Here is a 25,567-nt window from a genome sequence, read left to right as displayed (position 1 = left end):
TCGAGGACTTCTGAGGCCTCTTTCCCACTGGAGTCTACAGAGAAAGCCATGTTGACAATACAAGACTTAAAGTTCACCATCAAACCCCCAAAGAGCCTCAAGGCCCTTTTTGTTTCTATTTGGCTGGGTCTCGCTAGTGAAGACACAGAGTACCTCTCTTCCCCTCTACTAGGAGGCCTGTGATTGGCTGGGGGCCGTGATTGATGGGGAGCAGCGGCTGTCAGTGGGGCTGGAAATGGCTGCTGGTGCTCTCTGCCTCCACATGTGTGCTTAATTCTGCCGCCAGTCACGGCGGAGTCTGAGGTCTGGCAGAGCACCCCCAGTAATGAGCCTCTCCATCTCCAGTCAGCCACATGTTGCACTCTTAAAGGGCCAGCACACTCCAATGCTAACGAGCCAACCCATCTACTGGCAATGGAATGCAGTGCTCTTAAAGGGCCAGCAGCAGAGCCTGTTTTTGTCAGAGCCAGCCATAAGAGTGCAGAGACATGAGATAAACAGTGTTCTGAACTGGTTGTTCTTCTAACAGGACACACTGTGGAGGTGAGGGGAGTCGTATATCTGCATACAAACACAGTCACTGAAACCTGCCCTCTCCTAAAGTCTCAGGCGAAATTGAGTAAGAGTGTGTGTGTGTGTGTGAAGAACAAGTGAGAAGAAAATGAGAGAGCAAGGTAGAGAGAGAGAGAAAGAGAGATCAGTTCACAGCAACAAACCCCAGAGACGATCAACCTTCCTCTCTGACCTTGGGGGGATCTGGACGGGGAGAGAAAGCTACCTGAAATTACAACTCTTGAAGTAGGTGAATCGACAAGTAAATGAGAAGTTTGGAGGTATTAGCTGACAAGTATATACATCTTTGATAAAGATGAGCAAAAATGACTGCATTCAATAAATAATAACAAATACTGAGCTATATTGTATTCTCAAAACAATTATTTATACTAATACAATTGCTCAGAGAATGATTTGTTTAACAAGTTGTAAAACATTCTCAAAAAAGGTAGGGGTCCACGTGTTTGGCAACCCTGTTTTCAATGACAATAACAGCAGAGCTTTTTTCTCAAATGTTTTCTGAGTTGGAGAACCGATTGGGAGGGATCTTAGACCATTCCTCCATACAGAATCTTTCCAGATCCTTGATATGTAGGCAGTCATTGTAAATAAGAATTTGCTCTTAACTGACTTGCCTCGATAAATAAGGGTTAAATAGATAAATAAAAATCATGTCTGTGTTTATGGACTGCCCACTTCAATTCAAACAAGTTTTCAATGGGTTTTGTCTGGAGACAGATGGCCATTGCAAAATTTAGATTTTGTGCCCAATTAACAATTTCTTTGTGGATTTGATGTGTGCCTGAGGTTAATGTCTTGCTAGAAGATCCACCTGTGGCCAAGTTTCAGCCTCCTGGTAATGGCAACCAGGTTTTTGGCTAAAAATGTCCTGGTAGTGGGTAAAGTTCATTATGCCATTGACCTCAAGGGCCCCAGGACCAGTGGAAAAGAAATAGCCCCAAACCATCAAAGAGCCACCACCATATTTTACAGTAGGTGTGGGGTTATTTTCTGCTTATGAGTTCTCATTTCAACACCAGACCCAACACTGGTGTGTGTGGTCAAATACCTCTATTTTCATGTCATCTGACCAAAGTGCCGGTTCCAATACAATGACATTTAGCAAACTCCAGGCGTTTAAATTTTGGGGGAAAATAGAGCTCGTTGGTGATGTATTGAAAGGTATTGAAAGCAGGGTTGTTTATAATTTTTACCCCTACTTTTGAGGGGGGAAAAAGTAGTACTTGTTAGACAAAATCTATTTCTCTGAGCAATTATATTCATATAAAATAATATAAATGTTCCACTTTTTGGAGAATACAATATAGTTCCAATATTAAAAATGATTTTTGCTCATCTTTATCAAGGGTGTCAATCATTTCGGACCCCCACTGTAAGCCTTACAAGTGAACCCAGAGACTTCGATGGCTCACCCTTTCAGCTCCATCACCACTTTCCCAGTGGCAAAGGACAGTATACAGAGAAGATATTTATACTTCTTGCGTTGTTCCTCCGGTTTGTGATGACAATAGAAAAGTGACAGCGGCTGTTACCAAATCTCCTCCTCGCAGGGAGTGTTACCGGAACCTCTTCACCACAGCACAAATCCAATACATTCTGTTCATCTTAGTCAGTGATTCACTACAGGGCTTTTGCCCAAGATGTAGGACAAAAAGAGAAAAAACCCCAGTGTGTGTTCTTTGAATGTTATTGGATAATTTCCTGAGGAGTTCATTCAACAACCTCGGTTACCCTGCAACAGTTAAATACCTTGAAATAGGTATTTAACAAGCTGCAACAGCCTCACGCTAATTAAAACTCCTCACACATGGAAAACAACAGCAAATTTTAAAAACTAGACCTATAAAACATGCGCCTTTTCCCCTTGGTGAGACAAAAGTGGAATTCTAATTGGTTTGTTGACACTTCAGGAGCAAAAAAAGTGAGTGTGAAAAGAGCATTCATGAGCTAGCACAGCAGGCCCCTTATACAGCCACTCTGGCAGCCTCTTGCCCAGCGGGCACCTCTGTCCCTGCCCCCTCTCCCCATAACGCTTGGCATATGCCAGGCCCCACACTCCCTTACTAATCAGCAAGCGCAGCGGGGGAGAAAAAAAGAAAAAAAAGCGAAAAAAAAACCTCTCGTGGGATTGAATTATTTCCGGAGAACAATGAATGTTTGGAGTATTTTTTGCCCTGTAACGACTGACAGTATTATAGAGGAAATGGTTCACGTGAAAAAAGGAACCCAGAGTGCCAACAATCACTTCAACAGCTTCCTGTAGTGAGAGGGGGGAATTCTCTGGTGGGTCACGACCATCAATGACTGAGCTGCTGGCGGGAAGGAAGGATAGAGGCTAACCTGGCCCTGCCTGGGTACAGAGGCACTGTTTCACTGTACAGTATGCCTGGTACAAGGTAGACATGGGAGACCCAGAGTTAACGGAGACTAATCAAAACAATAGCATGGGCTCTTTGATAACAAAACAGGGTCCCAACCAGTCTCAGAGAGCGACGCTCTGATTTAATCATCCCTAAGACTTGGACCGGCCTTGCCTTCCTCTTATCAGCCTGCGTGTAGGTGTGTGTGACGGAGTGCTAAAAAGATCTGCTTTTAGAGTAATCAGATCGTGATATTTGCCTTCACATCTCATTGGCTGGTTAAAGGTGACCTTTTACGAGCCTGAGAGCTCCGTCTTTATGGCCCTGGTTGGCTTTATGGCTGCTGGTTGGTTCACTGTGGAGGCCCCGCCGGGCAGGCAGTATGAGAGCAACAGTAGGAGCAGCTAGAGGGAGGCTCTTTTATGAGGCCCCAGCCCATTAAGATCCATATCCTCCCGGCATCAAACATGTCCGGGTAAAACCAGCGTTATACTTGAGGCCTGCGTGTGCCCGATACATAGAAGAAAACGATCTTGGTGACTAAATTGTGCTGTGATCAGAGCGTATTCAGTGTCTCTTCCATACATCGTTCACTCACATAGCATGATCTCTCACGACACAAGGCAAAATGAGGCAATATCATCGGAACATCACATGATATTCAACATGGTCTAATCTCATTGAGAACAGGGCATTTCCCAAGTGGGAAATGGGTGTTTCTGCACATCACGGTAACCTTGATATTGAGAGAAAGGACTGAGTTGTACCTATGGTGCTTGGTCCCCTAATTAGCATATATGCAAAAGTTCAATGTCATTGCCATATTATCCTGTTAGGACCACATGGAGGTTTTGTTACTATTATTTAACTAGGTAGCTTACTTGGGTCATGCATTTCAAAAGGCATTGCATCACCAGCTAATGAATTCCATCACGGCCATTACAATGGCTTAAAATACTGATCTCTCCATAGTGGGGGATGGGGGACTGTGGGTCACATAAGGGCCTTGCTTAAACAAAAGCAGAAATAAGTATTTATGCTAATTTAGTTGAACAACATTTATCATGCCCCTCCTCCATATGCAATAGATTTGAGTGTTTCAAAACTTCTTATTTTGTCTTGGTGTCCCCCTTCGTAACGGAGATCAAATTGAAAGTAAATATTTCAAATCCTGTATTTACAATATTCGTCACGTGCCCACACACCTCTAATTCTGAAACGTAAGCATACCTCAGAGGGGTTGCCCTGGTAGTAATTGCAGGTTTTTATAAAGCACCCAAGACCAATCTGTAAATTCATTTGACAATTGGAAAAAGAGCTAGTGAAAATACTGCAATGCGAGTTGGATTCAATTGAGCCCCTAATCTTAATTTTCAAGGTGATGATAGCATGTTTCTCCCCAAAACAATAATCGCAATAAATGTGAGTCCACGTTCCAAATATCTTCTTTTTTTTTGCGGCCCATGGGGAATTCGAACTTAGACCGCAAGTGGTAATAGATGTCAGGAACTTGATGCCTTACAGCTGTAAGCCAACGGTCCAGAGACGTATTTGCTTGCGATGCAGATCATCTTATTATCAGAGCCTGCCAGTGGACTTCTGGTTAGTATGCTTTACTGAGAAAGTGTTGGTATCATGTTAGGGCTGACCACATTTAGTCGACTGGTTGATAGGCTGTTGATCGTCCGAGATTTCTTTAGTCAAGCAGTAGCAAAAAATATATATAAATAAATTGGCGCCTGTGAGTGGACTGATCCATTGTGGAGGACGTTCGAATGGCACAGTCCATCACTCTAAGACATGTGCTACTGAAATTGCATATATTTATATTATGTAAGAACAACAGTGTAACACTAATAAAAATATGATTATTTTATAACAAAGACTTTCTCCTGAGTTGGATAGTGGTCGCTGTCCGCGGTTCTGAAACACATTATTGCGCTGTTGAATTGGTGCCTTTTACTAGGCCATGTTGCTTTGTGCGTAATAGCAAAGTTAACCAGCATCTTGGTGTTGAGAACAATGCAGCGGGGGCAGCAGCAGAGATAGGAGACAAAAAGAAAAGTGAGGCGAGAGGAAACCAACTTAATTAGGTCTATAATCAATAGACTAACTTAAAATGTTGCAAAATCCTCCATATATACACATTGCATTAGGAAAGTATTTAGACCCCTTGACTTTTCCCACATTGCTACGTTACAGCCTTATTCTAAAATGGATTAAACCGTTTTTCCCCCCTCAAGTCTACACACAATACCACATAATTACAAAGCAAAAACAGTTTAGAAATGTTTGCTAATTTATTGAAATACTGAAATTACATTTACATAAGTATTGAGACCCTTTACTCAGTACTTTGTTGAAGCACCGTTGGCAGCGATTACAACATAACATCTTTTTGGGTAAGATGGCACACCTGTATTTGGGGAGCTTCTCCCATTCTTCTCTACAGAGCCTCTCAAGCTCTGTCAGGTTGGATGGGGAGCATTGCTGCACATCTATTTTCAGGTCTCTCCAGAGATGTTTGATTGGGTTCAAGTCCAGGCTCTGACTGGGCCACTCAAGGACATTCAGACTTATCCCAAAGCCACTCCTGCATTGTCTGGGCTGTGTGCTTCAGGTCGTTGTCCTGTTGGTAGGTGAACCTTCGCCCCAGTCTGAGGTCTTGAGCAGGTTTCATCAAGGATCTCTGTATTTTACTCCACTCATCTTTCTCTCGATTCTGACTAGTCATCCCTGCTGCTGAAAAACATTGCCACAGCATGACGCTGCCACCACCATGCTTCAACATAGTAATGGTGCCAGGTTTCTTCCAGATGTGATGTTTGGCAATCAGGCCGAAGAGTTTATTCTTAGTTTCATCAGATCAGAGAACCTTGTTTCTCATGGTCAGAGTCCTTTAGGGGCCTTTTCGCAAACTCCAATCGAGCTGTCATGTGCCTTTTAATGAGGAGTGGGTTCCGTCTGGCCACTCTACCATACAGGCCTGATTGGTGGAGTGCTGCAGAGATGATTGTCCTTCTGGAAGGTTCTTCCATCTCCACAGAGGAAGTCTAGAGCGCTGTCAGAGTGACCATCTGGTTCTTGGTCTCGAGTCTCATAAGGCATTCCTGTTTTGAAAATATTTGCAAACCTGATTTCTCTTTGTCATTTAAGTTAGTGTGTAGAATACTGAGGATATTGTTTTTTTTAAATACATTTTAGGGTAAGGCTGTAACGTAACAAAATGTGGAAAACGTCAAGGTCTTGAACACTTTCTGGAGGCACTGCATATCTACAGAAATAAGACAGATCCTGCCTCTGTTGGCTGCTTGGTTGATAGCCTACTGATTCCATGAGCACCAATCCTCATGCAACAATTTCCCAAATTCAGCTGTTTCAGCTTTTTAATCTTTGCTATTAAGTAATAAATGCTTTACACTTTCTTTTTTTAATAATTTATTTAATTTTGTTCAAATGTTCAAAATGGTCATACAAATTCTATTTCTAATAACCCTCTTTCCTCAGTCTCCTTATTGTTGTTATTATGATCATCATTCAATCAAATTAGATTAAATAACATTTTATTTGTCATACAAGTTTAGCAGATGTTATTGCGGGTGTAGCAAAATGTTCGCGAAATGGATAAGTAATGTCGTAATTAGTAGGCTTATACCCTGACTACACCGCTCGCGTCATGTGCGCTAGCGTTTCAAAATAAGTTTAGAAATCTGTTATTCAATTATTGCACCCACACTGCTCGCGAGCGTCACCAAGGGTTAAAATAGAAGTCCTTTCTATTTCTGAGGCAGATCGCGCTGCAAGTCCTGCCTCTCCCCATCTCCTCATTGGTTTATAGAAGCAGGTACCCACGTGCCATCTCCTCATTGGTTATACCCACGTGGGCGATTGAAAGACGAACTGTGTTGCTGGTCATTGTGGTAATACTATGAAAGTTTTGATGCCAATCACCATACAAGTTCAAAGATGAAAAAGCCTGGGAGGAGAGATGACTAGAAACAATTCGGTTGACCGTTTTATGTGTGGATAAATTGTCGGAGTAGAGGACCTTGTGCATTTCAGGTAAAATAACAACTCAATGTTTATATCCCTGGACAAATTTACTAGCAAACAGCAAGCTAGCTAAATAGGACAAATTAGCCAGCAAGTTTAAGATAACTAGCTAAATTGCCATAAAGGTGTAATGCTTTTCGACCTGTCCCCAAATTAATGTAATTGGTTCAGAGTTTGTTTTGATATTTTAACCTGCGTGTTGTGGTCGCGTTTGGTGTAGGGGGACAAAATAAAATGTATGCATGATGGCGCACGCACACAGGCGGTTTGGGTTCCGTGTTAGTATAGCAGCCTTGTATAACCACCATCGAGCTGTAGGCCTTAGAGCGCAACCAGTTTAGTCGTAGTACAGTAACTTACTTTGGCCTATAATTTAAATACTTATATAGGCTACTGTATCAATAATTTATTTGTTCATGTCATGACACAGCATACTAGTCATTAATGACGTGACATGCAATCAAGTGCTTTAGTTTTAAAATAAAATTAGCATAAACAATAAATAGGTCTAAACTACTCCATTTCGGAAATTGCATTCACAAATTAATGACTTTTCTAGTCTTTGATGTAATAAAGACCTTACCACAAAAAAAACATGTATAAAAATAAAATACTCTAGTACGCTTATAATTTATTCAGTGTTGTTTACATTGTTCCAAATGGAGAGAAAAATATTGTAATCTAACAGCACCTGTTTGGCACACATAATATGCACACAGCACTTGCTCCATACCTTATTTTACCTTTATCTCCAATATTTTCCACAACTAGTCACATTTATTCCACACATCTGACTTCCCCTTTACCTCCTAAGCAACCAGTAAACACATTCCCCGTTTCTAGTTTTTCACGTCCTCTGCATCTATTTTGCTTTCACATGTGTGACAGTGTTCAGAGTTTGTTATAACCAATTTATTGATGCGATTGTGATATGCCATAGGTCAGGCCCGATTGGTCACGTGCATGCGACGCATACATGTGTCACGTAAAGAGAGCAAGGGGTGAGGAAATGTTTTTTCCTAAACAAATGAGAGATTTCTGTAAGATACCTTTTCAGTTAGAAATGGCTGTAATTATGTTGCAGCTTCAGGAACAGAGCTATACACACACAGACATTCTGTGGTGGTCACTGCAGCAGGGAGGAAGGAGACAACGGGTGCTAGTCACAGTCAGGTGCTGTAAGTCAGAGCCCGGCGGCACAATCAAATCAATTGCGGTCGGACTCCCTCTAGTCATTTATGCGTCTTAATTATTTAATCAAACAGTTTGCTTAAGGCATCAGACAAGATCAGTGCATACAGTTGATTTGATTCAATTACATAGGATATGTCTATATATGGAAAAATACAAGGTTAAGCAATTGGTCAAAAGAACAGACGACTCTTGGTCAAACAAATTTCTTTTGGTCTGGGACAGTCCTAGATCAGGTACAACTATGAATATTTATGAGCAATTCTCCCCAACACACAGTTACCCAATAACCTTACATCAAAAACAGCATATTAGAGTATCCTTCCAACTAAAGAGAGTGGGAGGCACAGACAGTTGTGCGTAGTAATAAGAGAGGTGGCGGGGTCAGTGGGACAACAATAACAGAGGAGCCAGTCTTACTTTGAATACCTTCAGCTCTGATCACCAGTAGGATCCAGACTCCCACCGCAGCGATGAAAAAGGGAAGCACTGTCATCTTGGCACAGTGACTTGCTGAGTGGGCTGGACTGCGCTCTGTGGGAGCTTGTTGGTCACTGGTGGTCACCCCTGTGGGCTCTGATGGTGTGTCTCGTCCTGTCCCTTCCTGGTTCAGCTCAGGGAGAGCAGGAGCATAGTTTTCCCCCGTTGGGGGAGTGGAGGTACGGGTGAATATGTACGGGTAGGGTGAGGCAAGTGGGTGAGGGAGGATGGGTAGGATGGCACAAAAACAAAAATCTTCCTTCTCACAGGCTACCTCGGTTGGAAACCCTGGAAAATTAGAGAGCAAGGGGAAATATTGTTAGAGAGGAAGTACAGTATAAAACACAGCTTCTAGAACACTTTAACACCATTTTACAACCTGGATTTTCCTTGCATGTGTCACTGCAAAGTGGCAGGCCCTTGCACAGCAATGTTGTGATCAAGTTTGGAGAGGCCAGCGGGTTGACACTGACAGTCAACCCCTATTGTCTTTGTAAGCCCTCGGCTGCATGTGATCAGATTTGCTGAGCAATTTAGCACAAATTGGGAGCAAACATACCAGACTGTGGTGGATAAAAACAACAATGTTCACTGGAAAATTAGAAAAAAGCGTCAATAGTACGGTTGGTCCATTTTGAAACGCCACAGCCAATGCATTTGGAAAGTATTCAAGGCCCCTTAACTTTTTCCACATTTTGATGTGTCACAGCCTTTTCCTAAAATTGATTAAATAAATAAAAATCCTCAATCTGCACAAAATACCCCATAATGACAAAGCGAAAACAGGTTTAGACGTTTTTGCAAATGTATTATGCACAAACTATTCCAAACTGTTTCCGTTGGAAAGCTTGCGGTCACCTTAACACTCCTCCAAACTAACAAATGGATTTTCCACAAAAGGATGTTACTCTGACAGAACAAAATGACACAGCAGCGGCTTCCCAACCGATTAGATCAGCTCCTTCGGCCAAAAACAGCAGACAGAAAAGCCACCTATGGGAATAGGTATTGGGAAAAAGATGCCATGCTGTACAATCTTTTAACAAAGCAGAACACTTCCTCTGTCATTTCAACAGATGATTCCATTGTGGCATTACATGGCTGATGCAAGAGGTGCTTGGGGCTAATGGTGCTTTCAAGACAACACGGAAACTTGGAACCTCCAAGTTAAAACTTGGGATTTTTTTTGCAGAGAGCTTCCTATTGGTGGATTCTGATACTTTTTAAGTGGGAAACTGAGCTTATCTTTCTATAACGAGTTTACAAGTCAGAAATGTCAGAGTTTCCAAGTTGTCTTGAACGCGGCATAAATGGTAAGAAGGATATAAGGCTGATATGACCCTGCTGACTTCTAACCTTACACTTTAGTGATCAGAGGGACTAAGCCAATGGGGCAAGGCAGGGCTCTCTGTCGCTCTAAAAGCTAACGAACATGTGGGGTGACAACCAGCCTCGGATGAGAACCCCTCAAGAAGCCAAAACTGCACTTCATTCTCCCCTTTTTAATTCTCCTTCTATTATTGTGTGTGTTGTCCATCTTTGCCGGCTTGACCCCACGACCCTGGTCAGGCTGGCGCTACTCTTGAATGGCTAAACATGCCCAAATTATTTGTTGAAGGATGTTTCGCAATTACCCGTGTTGGCCTCGTCCAGCGTTAATAACGAGATGTGTCTGTTCCCTGCGCGTCTCACTGCAATTAGCGGCCCTGAGAAGTGCCCGTTCCGAGGGGGGACGACAAATTAGTGGCGGAGCGGCCGGTGTCTGTCACTTTTGATTTGCCCGAGGGGGACAAAGAGCCCCGACCTGTGCCCCACTTTTCACACATCCCTGACTGGGTAATGAGGGAACAAAGAAGGCCTCCTCAAGGCTGGGGGACAAGACAGCCAACCAGGCACCTTTAAAGAGGGAGAGCAGCAGGACACACCGTGTGTGTGAGGGATTAGGTGCGATGGAGAGAACGGAAAGAGAGAGCGAGAGAAAGGGAACAAGTGTGTTAAGGGGTGATGGTCAGGACGACAACTGTAGCTAGCCGTTTGGATCTCTTCAAATGACTAAGAATTTGACCTTTCTTTTATAAACCGGTGTGCAGACCAAAAATTAGACAAATCAAGGTTGGAACTTTACCAAAGTGGTAGTCTAATCAAATGTATATGCAATCTTCAATACTTTAAGCCAAATGACAAAACAATATTGCAATGCAGACATAATACAAACAATCTCAGCCCTAGGAGAGGAGTTGTTACTATTTATCCTTAACGTTAAGAAAAGTCACTAACGGAAAACAGTTGTGCCCCCCCCCACAAAAAAAAGCTCTCTTTTCGCTAATGATGCACGTGTGTGTTCAGTCTTCGATCTGTTGGGTGTAGAATATCCTAGACTATTTCTTGATGACAGGCCCTGCTTTACTGAAGTTGCGAGGCATTGCAAGCCAAGAAATACGGCATTCCATTTCGAGAAACAGCTTTTGATTGCCGATGGATAGGCCTAGTTCACGATTCCGACTGTCTGCCTGGTGGCCGACCTGACTACACTGTGCCCCTCCCCCTCTCTCTCTGTCCCTTGGTAGCTCGCTATAAAAGATGCAAGTGTTTGTGTTCTCAGAAGTACGGCAACTAATCAAGTCTCCTACGTTCAAAAAAATACAGAGGAAGATGTGTGTTCTTTCTACTAAATGTCTTGGTAAATCACAGTATTGAAACTTAAAAAGTAATTTCTTAGGAGAGTGGTCTGCGAGCAGGGAGTTCAAGATTATTTGATTGACAGTTTTCAGGACTGGACATAAAAAAATTCACATCAATGTATGATGCAAGGAACCACTTTACAAAATACCATAGATAATCATACAAAACTGTAGGCTACACCCTGCCTATTGGCTTCTTGCATATTCAAGCCTGTCTCAAAATACAACTTTGCCCTTTTAAGGCTCTCCTGGAGGATGGTTGGCCACCATTGCTACCCTATAAAATATTGCAACATTACAATTCATTACAATTACAACCAAATAATTGTCGTTATAATATAATTCCCAACCAGGGTTCAAAATTAAGGGTGTCCCGTCGTCCTTCAGACAAAGAAAATGTATACGGTTCAAAACAGACTCTGGGACAGTTCAGAGAGCAATGAGGCTGAAGCAACACGTCAGACTGTTTAGCTTAAAATGTTGATAACGTCTTATTTCGTCATATTATAAGCTCAACAATGCGCACATGGCTGTAAACTATTATAGGCCTATGCATGTATATAGCAAAATGCAATTAGTGGGAAAACACCATTCTCAAAAGCGCACCGCGAGCGGTTTCATGTGACAGAGATGATAATCTCAATTAGAAAAACATAGAAAGAGGGGAAATCTAACAACAACAACTAGGATGAGTTCCTAATAGGACTAGGATTCTGCCTTTGGCTGCAGGACAATAAAAGAAAGTTCATTTTACAACCAACAGAACATGACAAAAAGGCTGGTTTCAATGGCCTATGAAGCGTTTAAGATAATTCCCTCAGCATTTCAATGACCATTTCAGCTGAACGAACCGTGCTTTTAGAAGTTAATTATCCTTCATTCCATTTGTCAAACATGACTGGCGTTTAGCCTATATCTATGCAATTAAAAGTCTCACGTCAGCATCGTTTGGACAAGGGTGTAGCCTATTCCTACCACGTAGACTTTAGGATTAATGAAGGCCTAAATGAAAAATAGATTTGAATATTATTCCAATGTTGACCTCTGATCCAATTCTGATCGGAGTAATTGTTTGATAGTGATGTGATTTTTTTTTTTTTTTTTTTCAATTGTTCATTCGGACAACTTATGCCTATATTATTCTTGTCTGACTACTTTTTACGAGCAACGAAGGAAGTAAAATGTGTGCTAAAATAAGTGCTATGATTTGTTGATTTAACTCAACTTACATTACAAAACATACATTCAATTAAATAAGCCACATAATTTTGAACATTCTAGAAGTTAATGTCGAGCCCTGGTTCCGGTCGCCTAGTGATGAACGTTAGTCCCGCTTCAGAAGCAGCATTCCTTTACAGAAGTAAAATACCTGTTCAGTGGAGCTTCAAACCCATCTCTAGAGAAGGTTTCGTGTCGACATTTCATAAAGTCGTAGTGTACCCTTTACAGACAAACAAACATGCTGTAGCCGAGACTCTTTAAAGGGTATATGACTGCAGTAGATAAAACTTCATTGCCCGACTCTAGCATCATACATGCATAATAGGATCATTATTCTGCATTATGAATTTATGTGGAATTAATTGTTTTTTGTTATCTTTTTAAAAAGGAAAACCAGAAAATAAAATTGTCCGTTTGTCACCTCCCTAGTTTCTACCCCTATCAGGTGGAGGCAAGATGAGGTATGCAGAGAAAAAGCCTGTTGTGAGTAGGGCTGTGACTGTCATGGAGCTTTAGAAGATGATAAATTGGCCAGCCAAATGACCGCGGTCACCGTAATAACCGATCGAATAGCATGCATTATTTATTTACACAAATTTTCTCCTCTCCTCCTGACTGCATGTGCTACCATAGAAATAGAATGAATAGAACGGGCGGCGGCGGCGCCCCCCCCCCATTCGAGTCAATTCTGGCATAATGGATGGACTGGAAGCCATTGTGAGTGTACCCACCGGAGCAAAGCGGGAAGCTGTCCCCATCACCCCTGACACATACACTTCCCTTCCTAAACATGAGATGAACAGGGCACAAACATAACAGCTGGGGTTGCTGATTGACATGGAGACACACTATCCCTTCAAAAACAGTCGCTAGATACTAGCGTAGCTGCTGGCTTTTCTCTGAGATTAACAGAAGCCAACAAAGAGGAAAACTGACTAGTAAAGTAACCAACAAAGGGCATAGCCTACAGTTAAGACAGGCAACAACTGTTAAAAAAAACACCTACAATCAAAAGGAGAATGAGACTAACATTGAGGTACTGAAAAAAAGTGGGTTTGGGCTTAAGAGGCTTAAGATCGTCATCTTCTAGTCTCTGCGATGGTGTCAGGTAATTTTTTGCTGAGTACTAACGCCACCTCTACATGGCTCAGGACTCCGCAATATGTTCTTATGACTTGTCAGAGAGAGCTAGCAGACTACGCTACATGACCAACAGGTCTGTGGACACCTGCCCGTCGAACATCGCTTTCCAAAATCATGGGCATTAATATGGAGTTGGTCCCCCTTTGCTGCCATAAACAGCCTCCACTCTTCTGGGAAGGCTTTCCACTTGATGTTGGAATGTTGCTGCGGGGACTGGCTTCCATTCAGCCACAAGCATTAGTGAGGTCGGGCACTGATGTTGGCAATTAGGCCAAGCTCACAGTCGAAGTTCCAATTCATCCCAAAGGTGCTCGATAAGGTTGAGGTCAGGGCTCTGTGCAGGCCAGTCAAGTCCTTCCACACCGATCTTGACAAACCATTTCTGTATGGACTTTGCTTTGTGCAAGGGAGCATTGTCATGTTTAAACAGGAAAGGGCATTCCCCAAACTGTTGCCACAAAGTTGGAAGCACAGAACTGTCTAGATTGCATGTTAATGCTGCAGCGTTAAGATTTCCTGTCACTGGATGAAAGGGGCCTAGCCCGAACCAAGAAGAAAACCGCCCCAGACCATTATTGCTCATCCACCAAACTTTACAGTTAGCACTATGTATTCAGGCAGGTAGCGTTATCCTGGCATCCGCCAAACCCAGATTCGTCCGTCAGACTGCCAGATGGTGAAGCATGAGTCACCGCTCCAGAGAACACATTTCCACTGCTCCAGAGTCCAATGGCAGTGAGCTTTACACCACTCCAGCCGACACTTGGCATTTCCCATGGTGATCTTAGGCTTGTGTGGGGCTGCTCGGGCCATGGAAACACATTTCATGAAGCTCCCAACGAACAGTTCTTGTGCTGTCGTTGCTTCCAGAGGCAGTTTGTAACTCGTAGTAAATGTTGCAACAGAGGACATACTATTTTTACGAGGTACAGCACTTGGTGGTCCCATTCTGTTAGCTTGTGTGGCCTACCACATCGCGGCTAAGCAGAAATTTTACGAACTGACTTGTTGGAAAGGTAGCATCCTATGACGGTACCACGTTGAAAGTCACTGAGCTCTTCAGTAAGGCCATTCTACTGCCAATGTTTCTATGGAGATTGCATGGCTGTGTGCTCAATTCTCAAATCACGGTGCTGAAATTACCGTGAAATAACCGTATCCACCTCATTTGAATGATTATAAAACATACTTTTGTATATATATATATAGTGTAGCATTACAAAATAAATCCCCCATCGTCTGGGTGGGAGCACTTGTGTTTGGGTTGATGTGGTGAAGCAGAATTAACACTGCATACATGTTTACCTGGTATTGCTCATTTTAATCTCAAACCTTGGTTGCGACCATCCAGGAAATGTACCTTACCCTAAAGCTGTGGTGTAGTGGGGGCTTTACGCGGGGATATAGCGTATACACACACACCTTTTTTTTCTTCTTCAGTGGGTATTGCTCACTTCTTAATCCCTGATGCCTATCAAAGTAGGCTGTGGTGTAGAACAATGGTGAAATCATGCACAAAGCAGCCTACACAAAAACGCAAAGCACCGTCACCCGGGCCGGACATATAGCCTAGTTTCAGCAGAATATATGGCATCAAGAGCACACAGTTCTCAAACCACATCGGTAGCCGGTACGGTAGGATAGATGTTTCAATTTATGGGATCTACCAGCTAACTAAGGAAACACATTTTTTATTTTACCTTTATTTAACTAGGCAAGTCAGTTAAGAACAAATTCTTATTTTCAATGACGGTGGGGAACAGTGGGGGCAGAATGGCAGATTTGTACCTTGTCAGCTCAGGGGTTTGAACTTGCAACCTTCCAGTTACTAGTCCAACTCTCTAACCACTAGGCTACCCTGCCGCCCAAGGTATGCAAACAAATGGGTATGCAAACAAATGGGTATGCAAACCAGGCATTGTAAAAGTTTGGTCTGAAGACTTAGTTGAATCGGTTCAGTCATCACGGGCTGTTTCAATGAACATCTCTAAATGCTGCCCCCGCCCAAAAAACCTTCCTAATTAAATGTTGACTAAAAAGTAGGCCTACCCCTATGTACCTGTAGTAGGCCTATATGACTCAATTAGTAGAGCACGGCACTTGCAACGCCAGGATTATGGTTAGATTCCCGGGGCCACCTATACGTAAAATGGTTGAGCGCATAACTAAGTCACTTTGGATCAAAGCGTCTGCTAAATGGTGTATGTTATATTTTACCCGGCAGAATGTTACGATGATTTGTATCAAATCGGGAGGGAATTTTGCGTCGCAAACTCTGCCCCCCCCCCCCGAATCGGCCTACATTGCTGTACAGTACAGAAACACCGCTAGCAAAACCGTCTCATGCTAGGTGGGCAACTGAATTGAAGGGAAACTACCCCCTCCCAAAAATATTTATATTTTTCCCCAGACATCAAAAAAGGTCTCCTGATATGGTTTAAGCATTGTTGTGGACTTAAAAACACAAAAACCAAATAACAACTCAGATGTTGTAAGTGATTTTGAACTTGAAACTCTGCAAACTTTATCCCGCCGGATAAAGTTTGCAGGGTTTCAAGTTCAAAATCACTTACAACATCGGAGTTGTTAATGTCTGGGACATTTTGGGCAAAATGTGAGTATGCCCACTTCTCCAAGCACCCCTATACCACTGCCTTAAAGGAAAACTTTACCAAGAGGTCTACTGAAACATGTAGGCCTATAGGTAGCTGGAAAATTGCATCACTGCTCACTCTTCCCTCAGATGAAGAGAATGAAAGGGGGCATTGTCATGTGAAAACGGTGGTGCCACCTGTATAGAATAATCACTCTTATTGCGAACCACTGATGCATGGTCATCCCCCTAGGGAAGGAATTCTGGGTCGCACCACTCAATGGATGCCAGGAAATTCAATGGGCTGGAAATCCAAGGAGTGGCTACAGACAGGAAAACACTGAGAAAACGCTCCCAAAGAGGTCTTTAAATCCCGTCTGGAGACTGAGGTGAACTGATAAGAGTCAAAATCACTCCATTAGGTCAGAGACAACAATGATGGAAATGAAATTGGCATCGTTTCAGAACACCGCAGGGTGCATATTATTAGGACAAGTGGGAGCACATCTAGAAAAGGGTTTAACTTGAGGTGAATTTGAAATGGTAACTCATTCCTCTGACACATTTAGATTTGACTGAACAATCCCTTAAAAGCTGCATATGGCCATATGGTAGAGCCAGAGTTGGGAATGATCTTCATATGTCCAATTCTCACAAAATGTATATAACTAATAGGCCTATTTTACAAACGTTAATCTCAAAATTCTTCTCTTACAGGTCAGTTTATTCATTAATCCACTCTTCAACTGAGATATGGTTTAGACGCTGACGCTGCTACACCCATATTGTAATAAAGCTCTGTAAAATGAGCCTGGGGGGGGGTGTTTGTCCGTCGCCGCTTCCTTCTCTGGATAGCTGCAGAGAAGACAGACATCTATAACCAACCTTCACGCATCTGCATTTCCCGCTCTGGAAGGCTGCAGTCTGAATAAAAACAAAGCTTCCTGATTGACTACAATGCTTTATTTCCAACTCCAGGGCTAAAAAAAAATATATATATATATACACAGTGGCGCAAAAAAGTATTTAGTCAGCCACCAATTGTGCAAGTTCTCCCACCTAAAAAGATGAGGCCTGTAATTTATCATAGGTACACTTCAACTATGACAGACAAAATGAGGGGAAAAAATCCAGAAAATCACATTGTAGGATTTCTAATGAATTTATTTGCAAATTATGGTGGAAAATAAGTATTTGGTCAATAACAAAAGTTTCTCAATACTTCGTTATATACCCTTTGTTGGCAATGACAGAGGTCAAATGTTTTCTGTAAGTCTTCACAAGGTTTTCACACACTGCTGCTGGTATTTTGGCCCATTTCCTCCATGCAGATCTCCTCTAGAGCAGTGATGTTTTGGGGCTGTTGCTGGGCAACACGGACTTTCAACTCCCTCCAAAGATTTTCTATGGAGTTGAGATCTGGAGACTGGCTAGGCCACTCCAGGACCTTGAAATGCTTCTTACGAAGCCACTCCTTCGTTGCCCGGGCGGTGTGTTTGGGATCATTGTCATGCTGAAAGACCCAGCCACGTTCCATCTTCAATGCCCTTGCTGATGGAAGGAGGTTTTCACTCAAAATCTCACGATACATGGCCACATTCATTCTTTCCTTTACACGGATCAGTCGTCCTGGTCCCTTTGCAGAAAAACAGACCCAAAGCATGATGTTTCCACCCCCATGCTTCACAGTAGGTATGGTATTCTTGGGATGCAACTCAGCATTCTTTGTCCTCCAAACACGACAAGTTGAGTTTTTACCAAAAAGTTATATTTTGGTTTCATCTGACCATATGACATTCTCCCAATCTTCTTCTGGATCATCCAAATGCTCTCTCGCAAACTTCAGACAGGCCTGGACATGTACTGGCTTAAGCAGGGGTACACGTCTGGCACTGCAGGATTTGAGTCCCTGGCGGCATAGTGTGTTACTGATGGTAGGCTTTGTTACTTTGGTCCCGGCTCTCTGCAGGTCATTCACTAGGTCCCCCGGTGTGGTTCTGGGATTTTTGCTCACCGTTCTTGTGATCATTTTGACCCCACGGGGTGAGATCTTGCGTGGAGCCCCAGATTGAGGGAGATTATCAGTGGTCTTGTATGTCTTCCATTTCCTAATAATTGCTCCCTCCCACAGTTGATTTCTTCAAACCAAGCTGCTTACCTATTGCAGATTCAGTCTTCCCAGCCTGGTGCAGGTCTACAATTTTGACAGCTCTTTGGTCTTGGCCATAGTGGAGTTTGGAGTGTGACTGAGGTTGTGGACAGGTGTCTTTTATACTGATAACAAGTTCAAACAGGTGCCATTAATACAGGTAACTAGTGGAGGACAGAGGAGCCCCTTAAAGAAATAGTTACAGGTCTGTGAGAGCCAGAAATCTTGCTTGTTTGTAGGTGACCAAATACTTATTTTCCACCATAATTTGCAAATAAATTCATTAAAAATCCTACAATGTGATTTTCTGGATCTTTTCTCTAATTCTGTCTGTCATAGTTGAAGTGTACCTATGATGAAAATTACAGGCCTCATCTTTTTAAGTGGGAGAACTTGCACAATTGGTGGCTGACTAAATACTTTTTTTGCCCCACTGTATAATATTGGGCTTTGCTGTTTTAGGGGAGAATGTAAAAATGTAGACTTGACCAATAAGGGCCTGGTGAATGGGGGTATTCTGGAAAAAGGGGTATAAATGAACAACAACCGAACACTCTCGCTACAACTCTCACACAGCCTTGGAAGGAGCTTTTCACTGCAGCCCTGCTGCCTATAAAGTGAACAGAGTGATGTGGTATGTCATTTGTCTCCTTTCTACCTTTCACCCCACTCCTTCCACCCTGCTCCCCCACTCGCTCTCCATGCCTTGGCCCAGATCCATGGCCTCTCCTGGGGCCCCTCCTTGCAGGCAGCCCTCTCCGTGCTGCAGGCAGCCTTCTCCCAGTGTCGGCGCCCCGACCAACATGCCTTTCAAGGCCTGCTAGACTGCAGGGCAGACTTTCTGGCTCCACTGCCATTGTTTGCTTGGCTGCTTTGCGCCTCATCCCGGGAGTGGATTAGCATAAGAATACCCATCCACACGGAGCTGCGGCCTCCAACCCACACCCTCTCCTCTCATTCCCCATCCTTGACTTCTGCATTTTCCACTTGACTCCCTGAGCCATACTCCAGTGCTGAGTTTCCACCCAAGACTTACCCCAGTGTTTTACCCAAAAGGCTCAGACTTTTCTGTTTACATCTCTACGGACCGGTACCCGTGCCTCACTGGGCCATGGCCTCTGTGGACCTGCTCTGACTTGGGGCCAAGGCCTGGCCACTGTTACGTTTTAACCGTCATTTATATAACAATGGCTAAGTTTGAACATGGGTTAACATCCTATGGTTAGCACCTACTCACAAAGCAACTGTCTTGATGATGCACAGGTAGAGGATACTGTCATCGATAGTTTACTCCATCCTGCTCGCTGCAAGTCTTTAGTGTTACACTAGATCTTACAAACCTGGGAGGTAGGTAGCCTAGTGGTTAGAGCGTTTGGCCAGTAAACGAAAGGTTGCCACTACGAATCCATGAGCCGACAATATGAAAAATCTGTAGATGGGCTGACGCTGGTCGTGACCCCACTCTCCAAGGGTGTCTCAGGGGGAGTTGGGATATGCAAAAAACACATTTCCAATTCACATGTGTATAATACGCACTTGTACATGTGTGAAACAGGATAGATCTAAGCACCCATCAAATGATTAACATTTCTTGTAGGGAGGCGTACTGCATGACCAAATTTGAAAAGACAGTTAATCTGCAAAAATGACAGGTAAATTAGTTGGTGATGGTGATTTCAGAACCATAGTGGGGTGGTAGATGTCTAGTCTCCCTTATGGCTCATATCAGGTGCCTACAAAGAATAAGCATCCGCATATACTTGGGGGTAGAAAACCAATAGATTTGGCTTGTGATAAAAATAAATTGTTAGGTCACGCTCATAATTCAAGCCAGTCCTCAATGAAAGCAAATCAGTTTGTCCTTTTTTTTTTATACACTTCATCTGTATGCAGGAAACGGCCCCTTTGTGTGTAGTTTATTCCTTTCAAAAAGGTCTGGATTAGTTACCATTAGACCATTCCTTGTAAACAAGCAAACCATTAGGCTACAGCAGTTCTAATGGTCTTCAATGGTAAAAGTCCCAAAAACACTATAGTGTTTTGCAATTGTAATAGTATTGGGTTGCGTTAGGTTTAATAGTAAATGTCACTAATCACAATACCTTGCACAGGTAAATAAAGGTTCAATAAAAATGATAAATCCCTATTGTGTTTGTTGGCGTTCATTAATATTATTATTCCTCTTCTTCCGTAAGGCCAACTTAAAATGCAAATTCACGTGACATGGTGAGGCCTAGGAAGGTGCAACCTTGCATGATAGTAAAAGACCAAAGGCCTCACTCTTTCATGCAATGCCATGCCAATTGGCGGTGCTATATCCGCCTATGAACCAGAGTTATACTGTTAGCACTGAGACGGATTGCCCTAGTAGGAAGTCCACTTTGTGCAGCTCAGCCTGCACTATCAGCTCAAACACAAATATTACTGTCATGTCTACCTCTGATAAGCCTCCCAGTAAAGCAATACAAACAAAGAATCTGAGAAAAGTGCTAAAAATAGGCTACATACGTTAACGTGGGCTAACTTGCTCATAATGGATAACATTCATATACTGACTATATCTCTGAATCTCACTTTGAAAATACCTTTGATGATACAGTGGTAGGCAATACATGGTTTCAACATCGTCAGAAGAGACAGGAATCCAAATGGTGGAGGTGTTGACGTTTTTGTTCAGAGTCATATTCCTGTAAAAGGTTAGAAAGGTAAAGGACCAAAGGCCACACCCTTGCATGCAATGCCATGCCATTTGGCAGAACTATAACACACATTGCTGTAGAAGTAATATGGCTGCAGGTCCAACTGCCTCACCTAAAAACCATTCCTTTTGGGAAGCTGCGATAGACCTCCAAGTGCTAACAGTCAGTGTCTGGATAATGTGTGAAATGTGATATCAACAGAGGCATATTTTCCGGGTGACCTAAATTAGGACTGGTCGATTGTTTGGTCGACAGAGATTTCTTTAGCCGAGCAATAGTAATACAAATATTTCATGGTGTACAAGACACCCGTCTGAGTGGACTAATCCACTGTGGAGGCAGTGGGGATGCACAGTCCATCACTAACTCATGTGCTACTGAAATTGTAGATGGTTGTTACGTTAAAAACAACAGCGCAACACTAATAAAACATTTAATAACAAAAGGCGCTTTCTCCTGCTTTATGTGCATAATAGCAAAGACACCAGCATATTGGTGTTGAGAACAATGCGACAGAGGCAGCAGCAGAATGAGGAGATGTGAAAAAGAGCCCGTGTCTCATTGTCTAAGGAAAGTGAGGAGAGAGGAAACAAACTAAATAAAGTCTCAAATCAATAGCCTAACTGTTAAATATGGCTTTATTTATCATCCATATACAGTACCAGTCAAAAGTTTAGGCTACTGTATCAATCATTAATTAGTTCGTGTCATCACACAGCATACGAGTCATTCGTGATTTGAAATGTAATCAAGCATTTAGTTTTAAATAGGCCGAACCCGTTCCATTTCGGGAAATTGCATTCATGAATGTGACTGTTTTTAGTCTTTGCTGTAATAAAGGCTTAAAAATCTGCACAGCTTCTTTTTTTTGACAACAGACTCTCTGGTACGGTTATAATGTATTTAGAGTTGTTTACATTGTTCCAAATGGTCAGAAGAATTATATTGTAATTTAACAGCACCTGTTTGGTACACATAATATGCACACAGCGCTTGCTCCTTAACTTATTTTTCTTGATCTCCAGTATTTTCCACAACTAGTCACATTTATTCCACACATCTGACTTCCCCTTTACCTCCTGAGCAACCAGTAACATTCCCCCGTTTCGAGTTTGCCACGCCCCCTGCATCCATTTATGGTGTTTGGAGTTTGTTATAACCAATTTATTAAGTGATTATGATATGCTATAGGTCAGGCCCTATTGGTCACATGCATGTGATGCATACATGTGTCATAAGGAGAACAAGGGTTGAGGGAATAGGTCATGTTTATCCTAAACAAATGAGGGATTTCGGTAACAGAACCTTTCAGTCAGGAATGCTGTAATTATGTTGCAGCTTCAGCAACACGAACAGCGCAATAAACACTTATGTTCTGTGGTGGTTGCTGCAGCAGGGAGGAGAGACAATGGATGCTAGTCACACTATCACTTTGTCTTTTAACACAGTGCAGGAAGTCTGAGCCCGGCACGGCACAATCAATCCAATGCTAGTCGTTCTCCCACTAGTCATTTGACCGTCTTATTTAATCAATGTCCATAAAATATGCTCAGTAAATATAGTTGATTAAAACCATAGCATGTGTCTACAGTGCATTCAGACCCCTTGACTTCTTCCACATTGTTAAGTTACAGCCTTATTCTATAATGGATTTAAAAAAATATACATATATAATTATCAATCTACACACAATACCCCATAATGACAACCTAGTGGTTAGAGCGTTGGGCTAGTAACCAAAAGGTTGCAAGTTCAAATCCCAGAGCTGACAAGGTACAAATCTGTCGTTCTGCCCCTGAACAAGGAAGTTAACCCACTGTTCCTAGGCCACCATTGAAAATAAGAATTTGTTCTTAACTGACTTGCCTAGTTAAACAAATAAAAAATGACTTTTGTACATTCATAAAAAAAAGAGAAAAACAGAAATCACATTTACAAATATTTTAGACCCTTCACTCAGTACTTTGTTGAAGCACCTTTGGCAGCGATTACAGCAGAGTCTTCTTGGTTATAACGCTACAAGCTTGGCACACCTGTATTTGGGGTGTTTCTCCCATTCTTCTCTGCAGAACCTCTCAAGCTCTGTCAGGTTGGATAGTGAGCGTCTCTGCACAGCTATTTTTAGATCTCTAGGAAGTGTCTTGGTGGTTCCAAACGTCTTCCATTGAAGAATGGAGGACACTTTGGGACCTTCAACGCTGCAGATTTTTTGTTGGTACAATTCCCCAGACCTCATGGCTTGGTTTTTGCTCTGAGATGCACTGTCAACTGTAGGACCTTATATAGACAGGTGTGTGCCTTTCCAAATCATGCCCAATCAATTGAATTTACCACAGGTGGACTCCAATCAAGTTGTAGAAACAAAAGGGTGATCAATGGAAACTGGATGCACTTGAGCTCAATTTTAAGTCTCATAGCAAAGGGTCTGAATAATTATGCAAATAAGGTATCTTTTGAATTTGTAATAAATTTGCAAACATTTCAAAAACTGTTGTCGCTTTGTCATTACAGGGTATTGTATGTAGATTGATGAGGGGGGAAAAATATTTCACACATTTTTTAATACGGCTATAATGCAACAAAATCTGGAAAAAGTCAAGGTCTGAATACTTTCTGAATGCACTGTATATATGGAAAAAAATACACCGGGGGGGAGGGGCGCTATAAAGAATGATTGTAATTTTTGGAACTCGGTTCCATCATTTACTGAATCAAATGGCTCATTCATCACAAAACTCACTGATATTGCCAACTATTGGCAAGACTAGCAAACTTAGGCATATGACATGCCAACACCACACTAATGTTCCAAATGTCGGGTCACTTAGAAATGTCCTTGTTTTTGAAAGAAAAGCATTTTTTGTCCTTTAAAATATCAAATTGATCAGAAATACAGTGTAGACATTGTTAATGTTGTAAATGACTATTGTAGCTGGAAACAGCTGAATTTTATGGAATATCTACACAGACGTACAAAGGCCCATTAGTAGCAACCATGAACTCCTGTGTTCCAATGGCATGTTGTGTTAGCTAAGCCAAGTTGATCATTTTAAAAGGCTAATTGATCATTAGAAAACCCATTTGCAATTATGTTAGCACAGCTGAAAACTGTTGTGCTAATTAAAGAAGCAATAAAACTGGCCTTTAGACTAATGAGCATCAGCATTTGTGGGTTCGATTACATGCTCAAAATGGCCAGAAACAATGAACTTTTCTTCTGAAACTAGTCAGTCTGTTCTTGTTCTGAGAAATTAAGGCTATTCCATGCAAGAAATTGCCAAGAAACTGAAGATCTCATACAACACTGTGTACAACTCCCTTCACAGAACAGCGCAGACAGGCTCTAACCAGAATAGAAAGAGGAGTGGGTGGCCCCGGTGCACAACTGAGCAACAAGAGGACAAATACATTCGAGGGTCTAGTCAACAGTGAAGAGGCGACTCCGGGATGCTGGCCTTCTAGGCAGAGCTGCAAAGAAAAAGCCATCTCTCTGTCCAGTGTCTATTCATTTGAGCATCTTAATCTTTTCTTTTTATTGGCCAGTCTGAGACATGGCTTTTTCTTTTTTCTCTGCCATTAGAACAAACTGAATTGCATTCATGGAAGACTGGCTTGAATTGTGAGGATGACCTAGAGCTGAGCGATATGGACAAACATCCATATCACAATAAATTGCCTGAATTGATGCGATAATGATAAACAGAACAATACATTTATATGTGCAAAGAAAACCAAATACTAGTTTGATGCCTGTAGCCATCAATTGCCCCATTAACAAGCACCCATATTAGCAAACTTATTTCATTTAAAAACTTCACATCTATATAATATCAGCAAAATGCCTGCGATAAGTGATCGGTATGGTTGCTAATTTTCGGTTTGTCATCCCAGTTCTAGGATGACCAAACAATTTATTTCAATGAAACAAATCTATTAGTTTTCGACCCAAATTGCAAACATCTATTCAATAAACACAAGAGACAAGACATGTATAAAAGATTGTGGCGGTATAGCAGAAACAGCGACATCTAGGGGTCAACACATGTTACTGTCACACTAGTTTATGGCAAATAATGCAAGCGGCTTCAATGACAAATTCTCTCAAAGGTGAAAAAAACAGATTCACAGGGAATACACTGCATAGTATGGAGAAGCAATACTCCAAGCCACAGCTTCATACTACTTAAACATAGAGAACTGATACTGGTTCTTGGTATGGGATTGGCATGGGGTGTGGGGATCCGTGGGTGTCTTACTCATTGGTAGGAAGAAGTTTGGTTCAAATTGGATGTTGATTACCATCTGAATCCCATAAATGTAAATGGTCAATTTGGGTGAAATCAATTAAGAGTAATTTCTCAGATATAATTTCAAACAAAATGTTTCAGCACTGCTAATCTTATCTGTTACTAACTACAGAA

At 42.1% G+C, this 25,567-nt stretch overlaps 1 protein-coding gene across 2 annotated transcripts in view; it reads right to left on the bottom strand.

Annotated features, from left to right (window-relative positions):
• The window catches only part of bmpr1aa (bone morphogenetic protein receptor, type IAa), a 66,871-nt gene that overhangs the window by 11,734 nt on the left and 29,570 nt on the right, over positions 1 to 25,567 (bottom strand). The window contains exon 3 of one of the 2 annotated variants that reach the window (XM_029669626.2): positions 8,610 to 8,948. In XM_029669626.2, coding sequence (XP_029525486.1) covers positions 8,610 to 8,676 — 67 coding nt within the window. In that variant the 5' untranslated portion in view covers positions 8,677 to 8,948. Of the gene's footprint in view, positions 1 to 8,600; positions 8,949 to 25,567 lie in introns of both variants that reach the window. The other variant, XM_029669625.2, reaches the window with a different exon arrangement.

The sequence above is a fragment of the Oncorhynchus nerka genome, linkage group LG10 (assembly GCF_034236695.1).
Source record: "Oncorhynchus nerka isolate Pitt River linkage group LG10, Oner_Uvic_2.0, whole genome shotgun sequence".
Lineage (NCBI taxonomy): Eukaryota > Metazoa > Chordata > Actinopteri > Salmoniformes > Salmonidae > Oncorhynchus > Oncorhynchus nerka.
The sequence above is the reverse complement of the archived record's forward strand: the minus strand, read 5'-3'. Positions and strand labels throughout refer to the sequence as shown.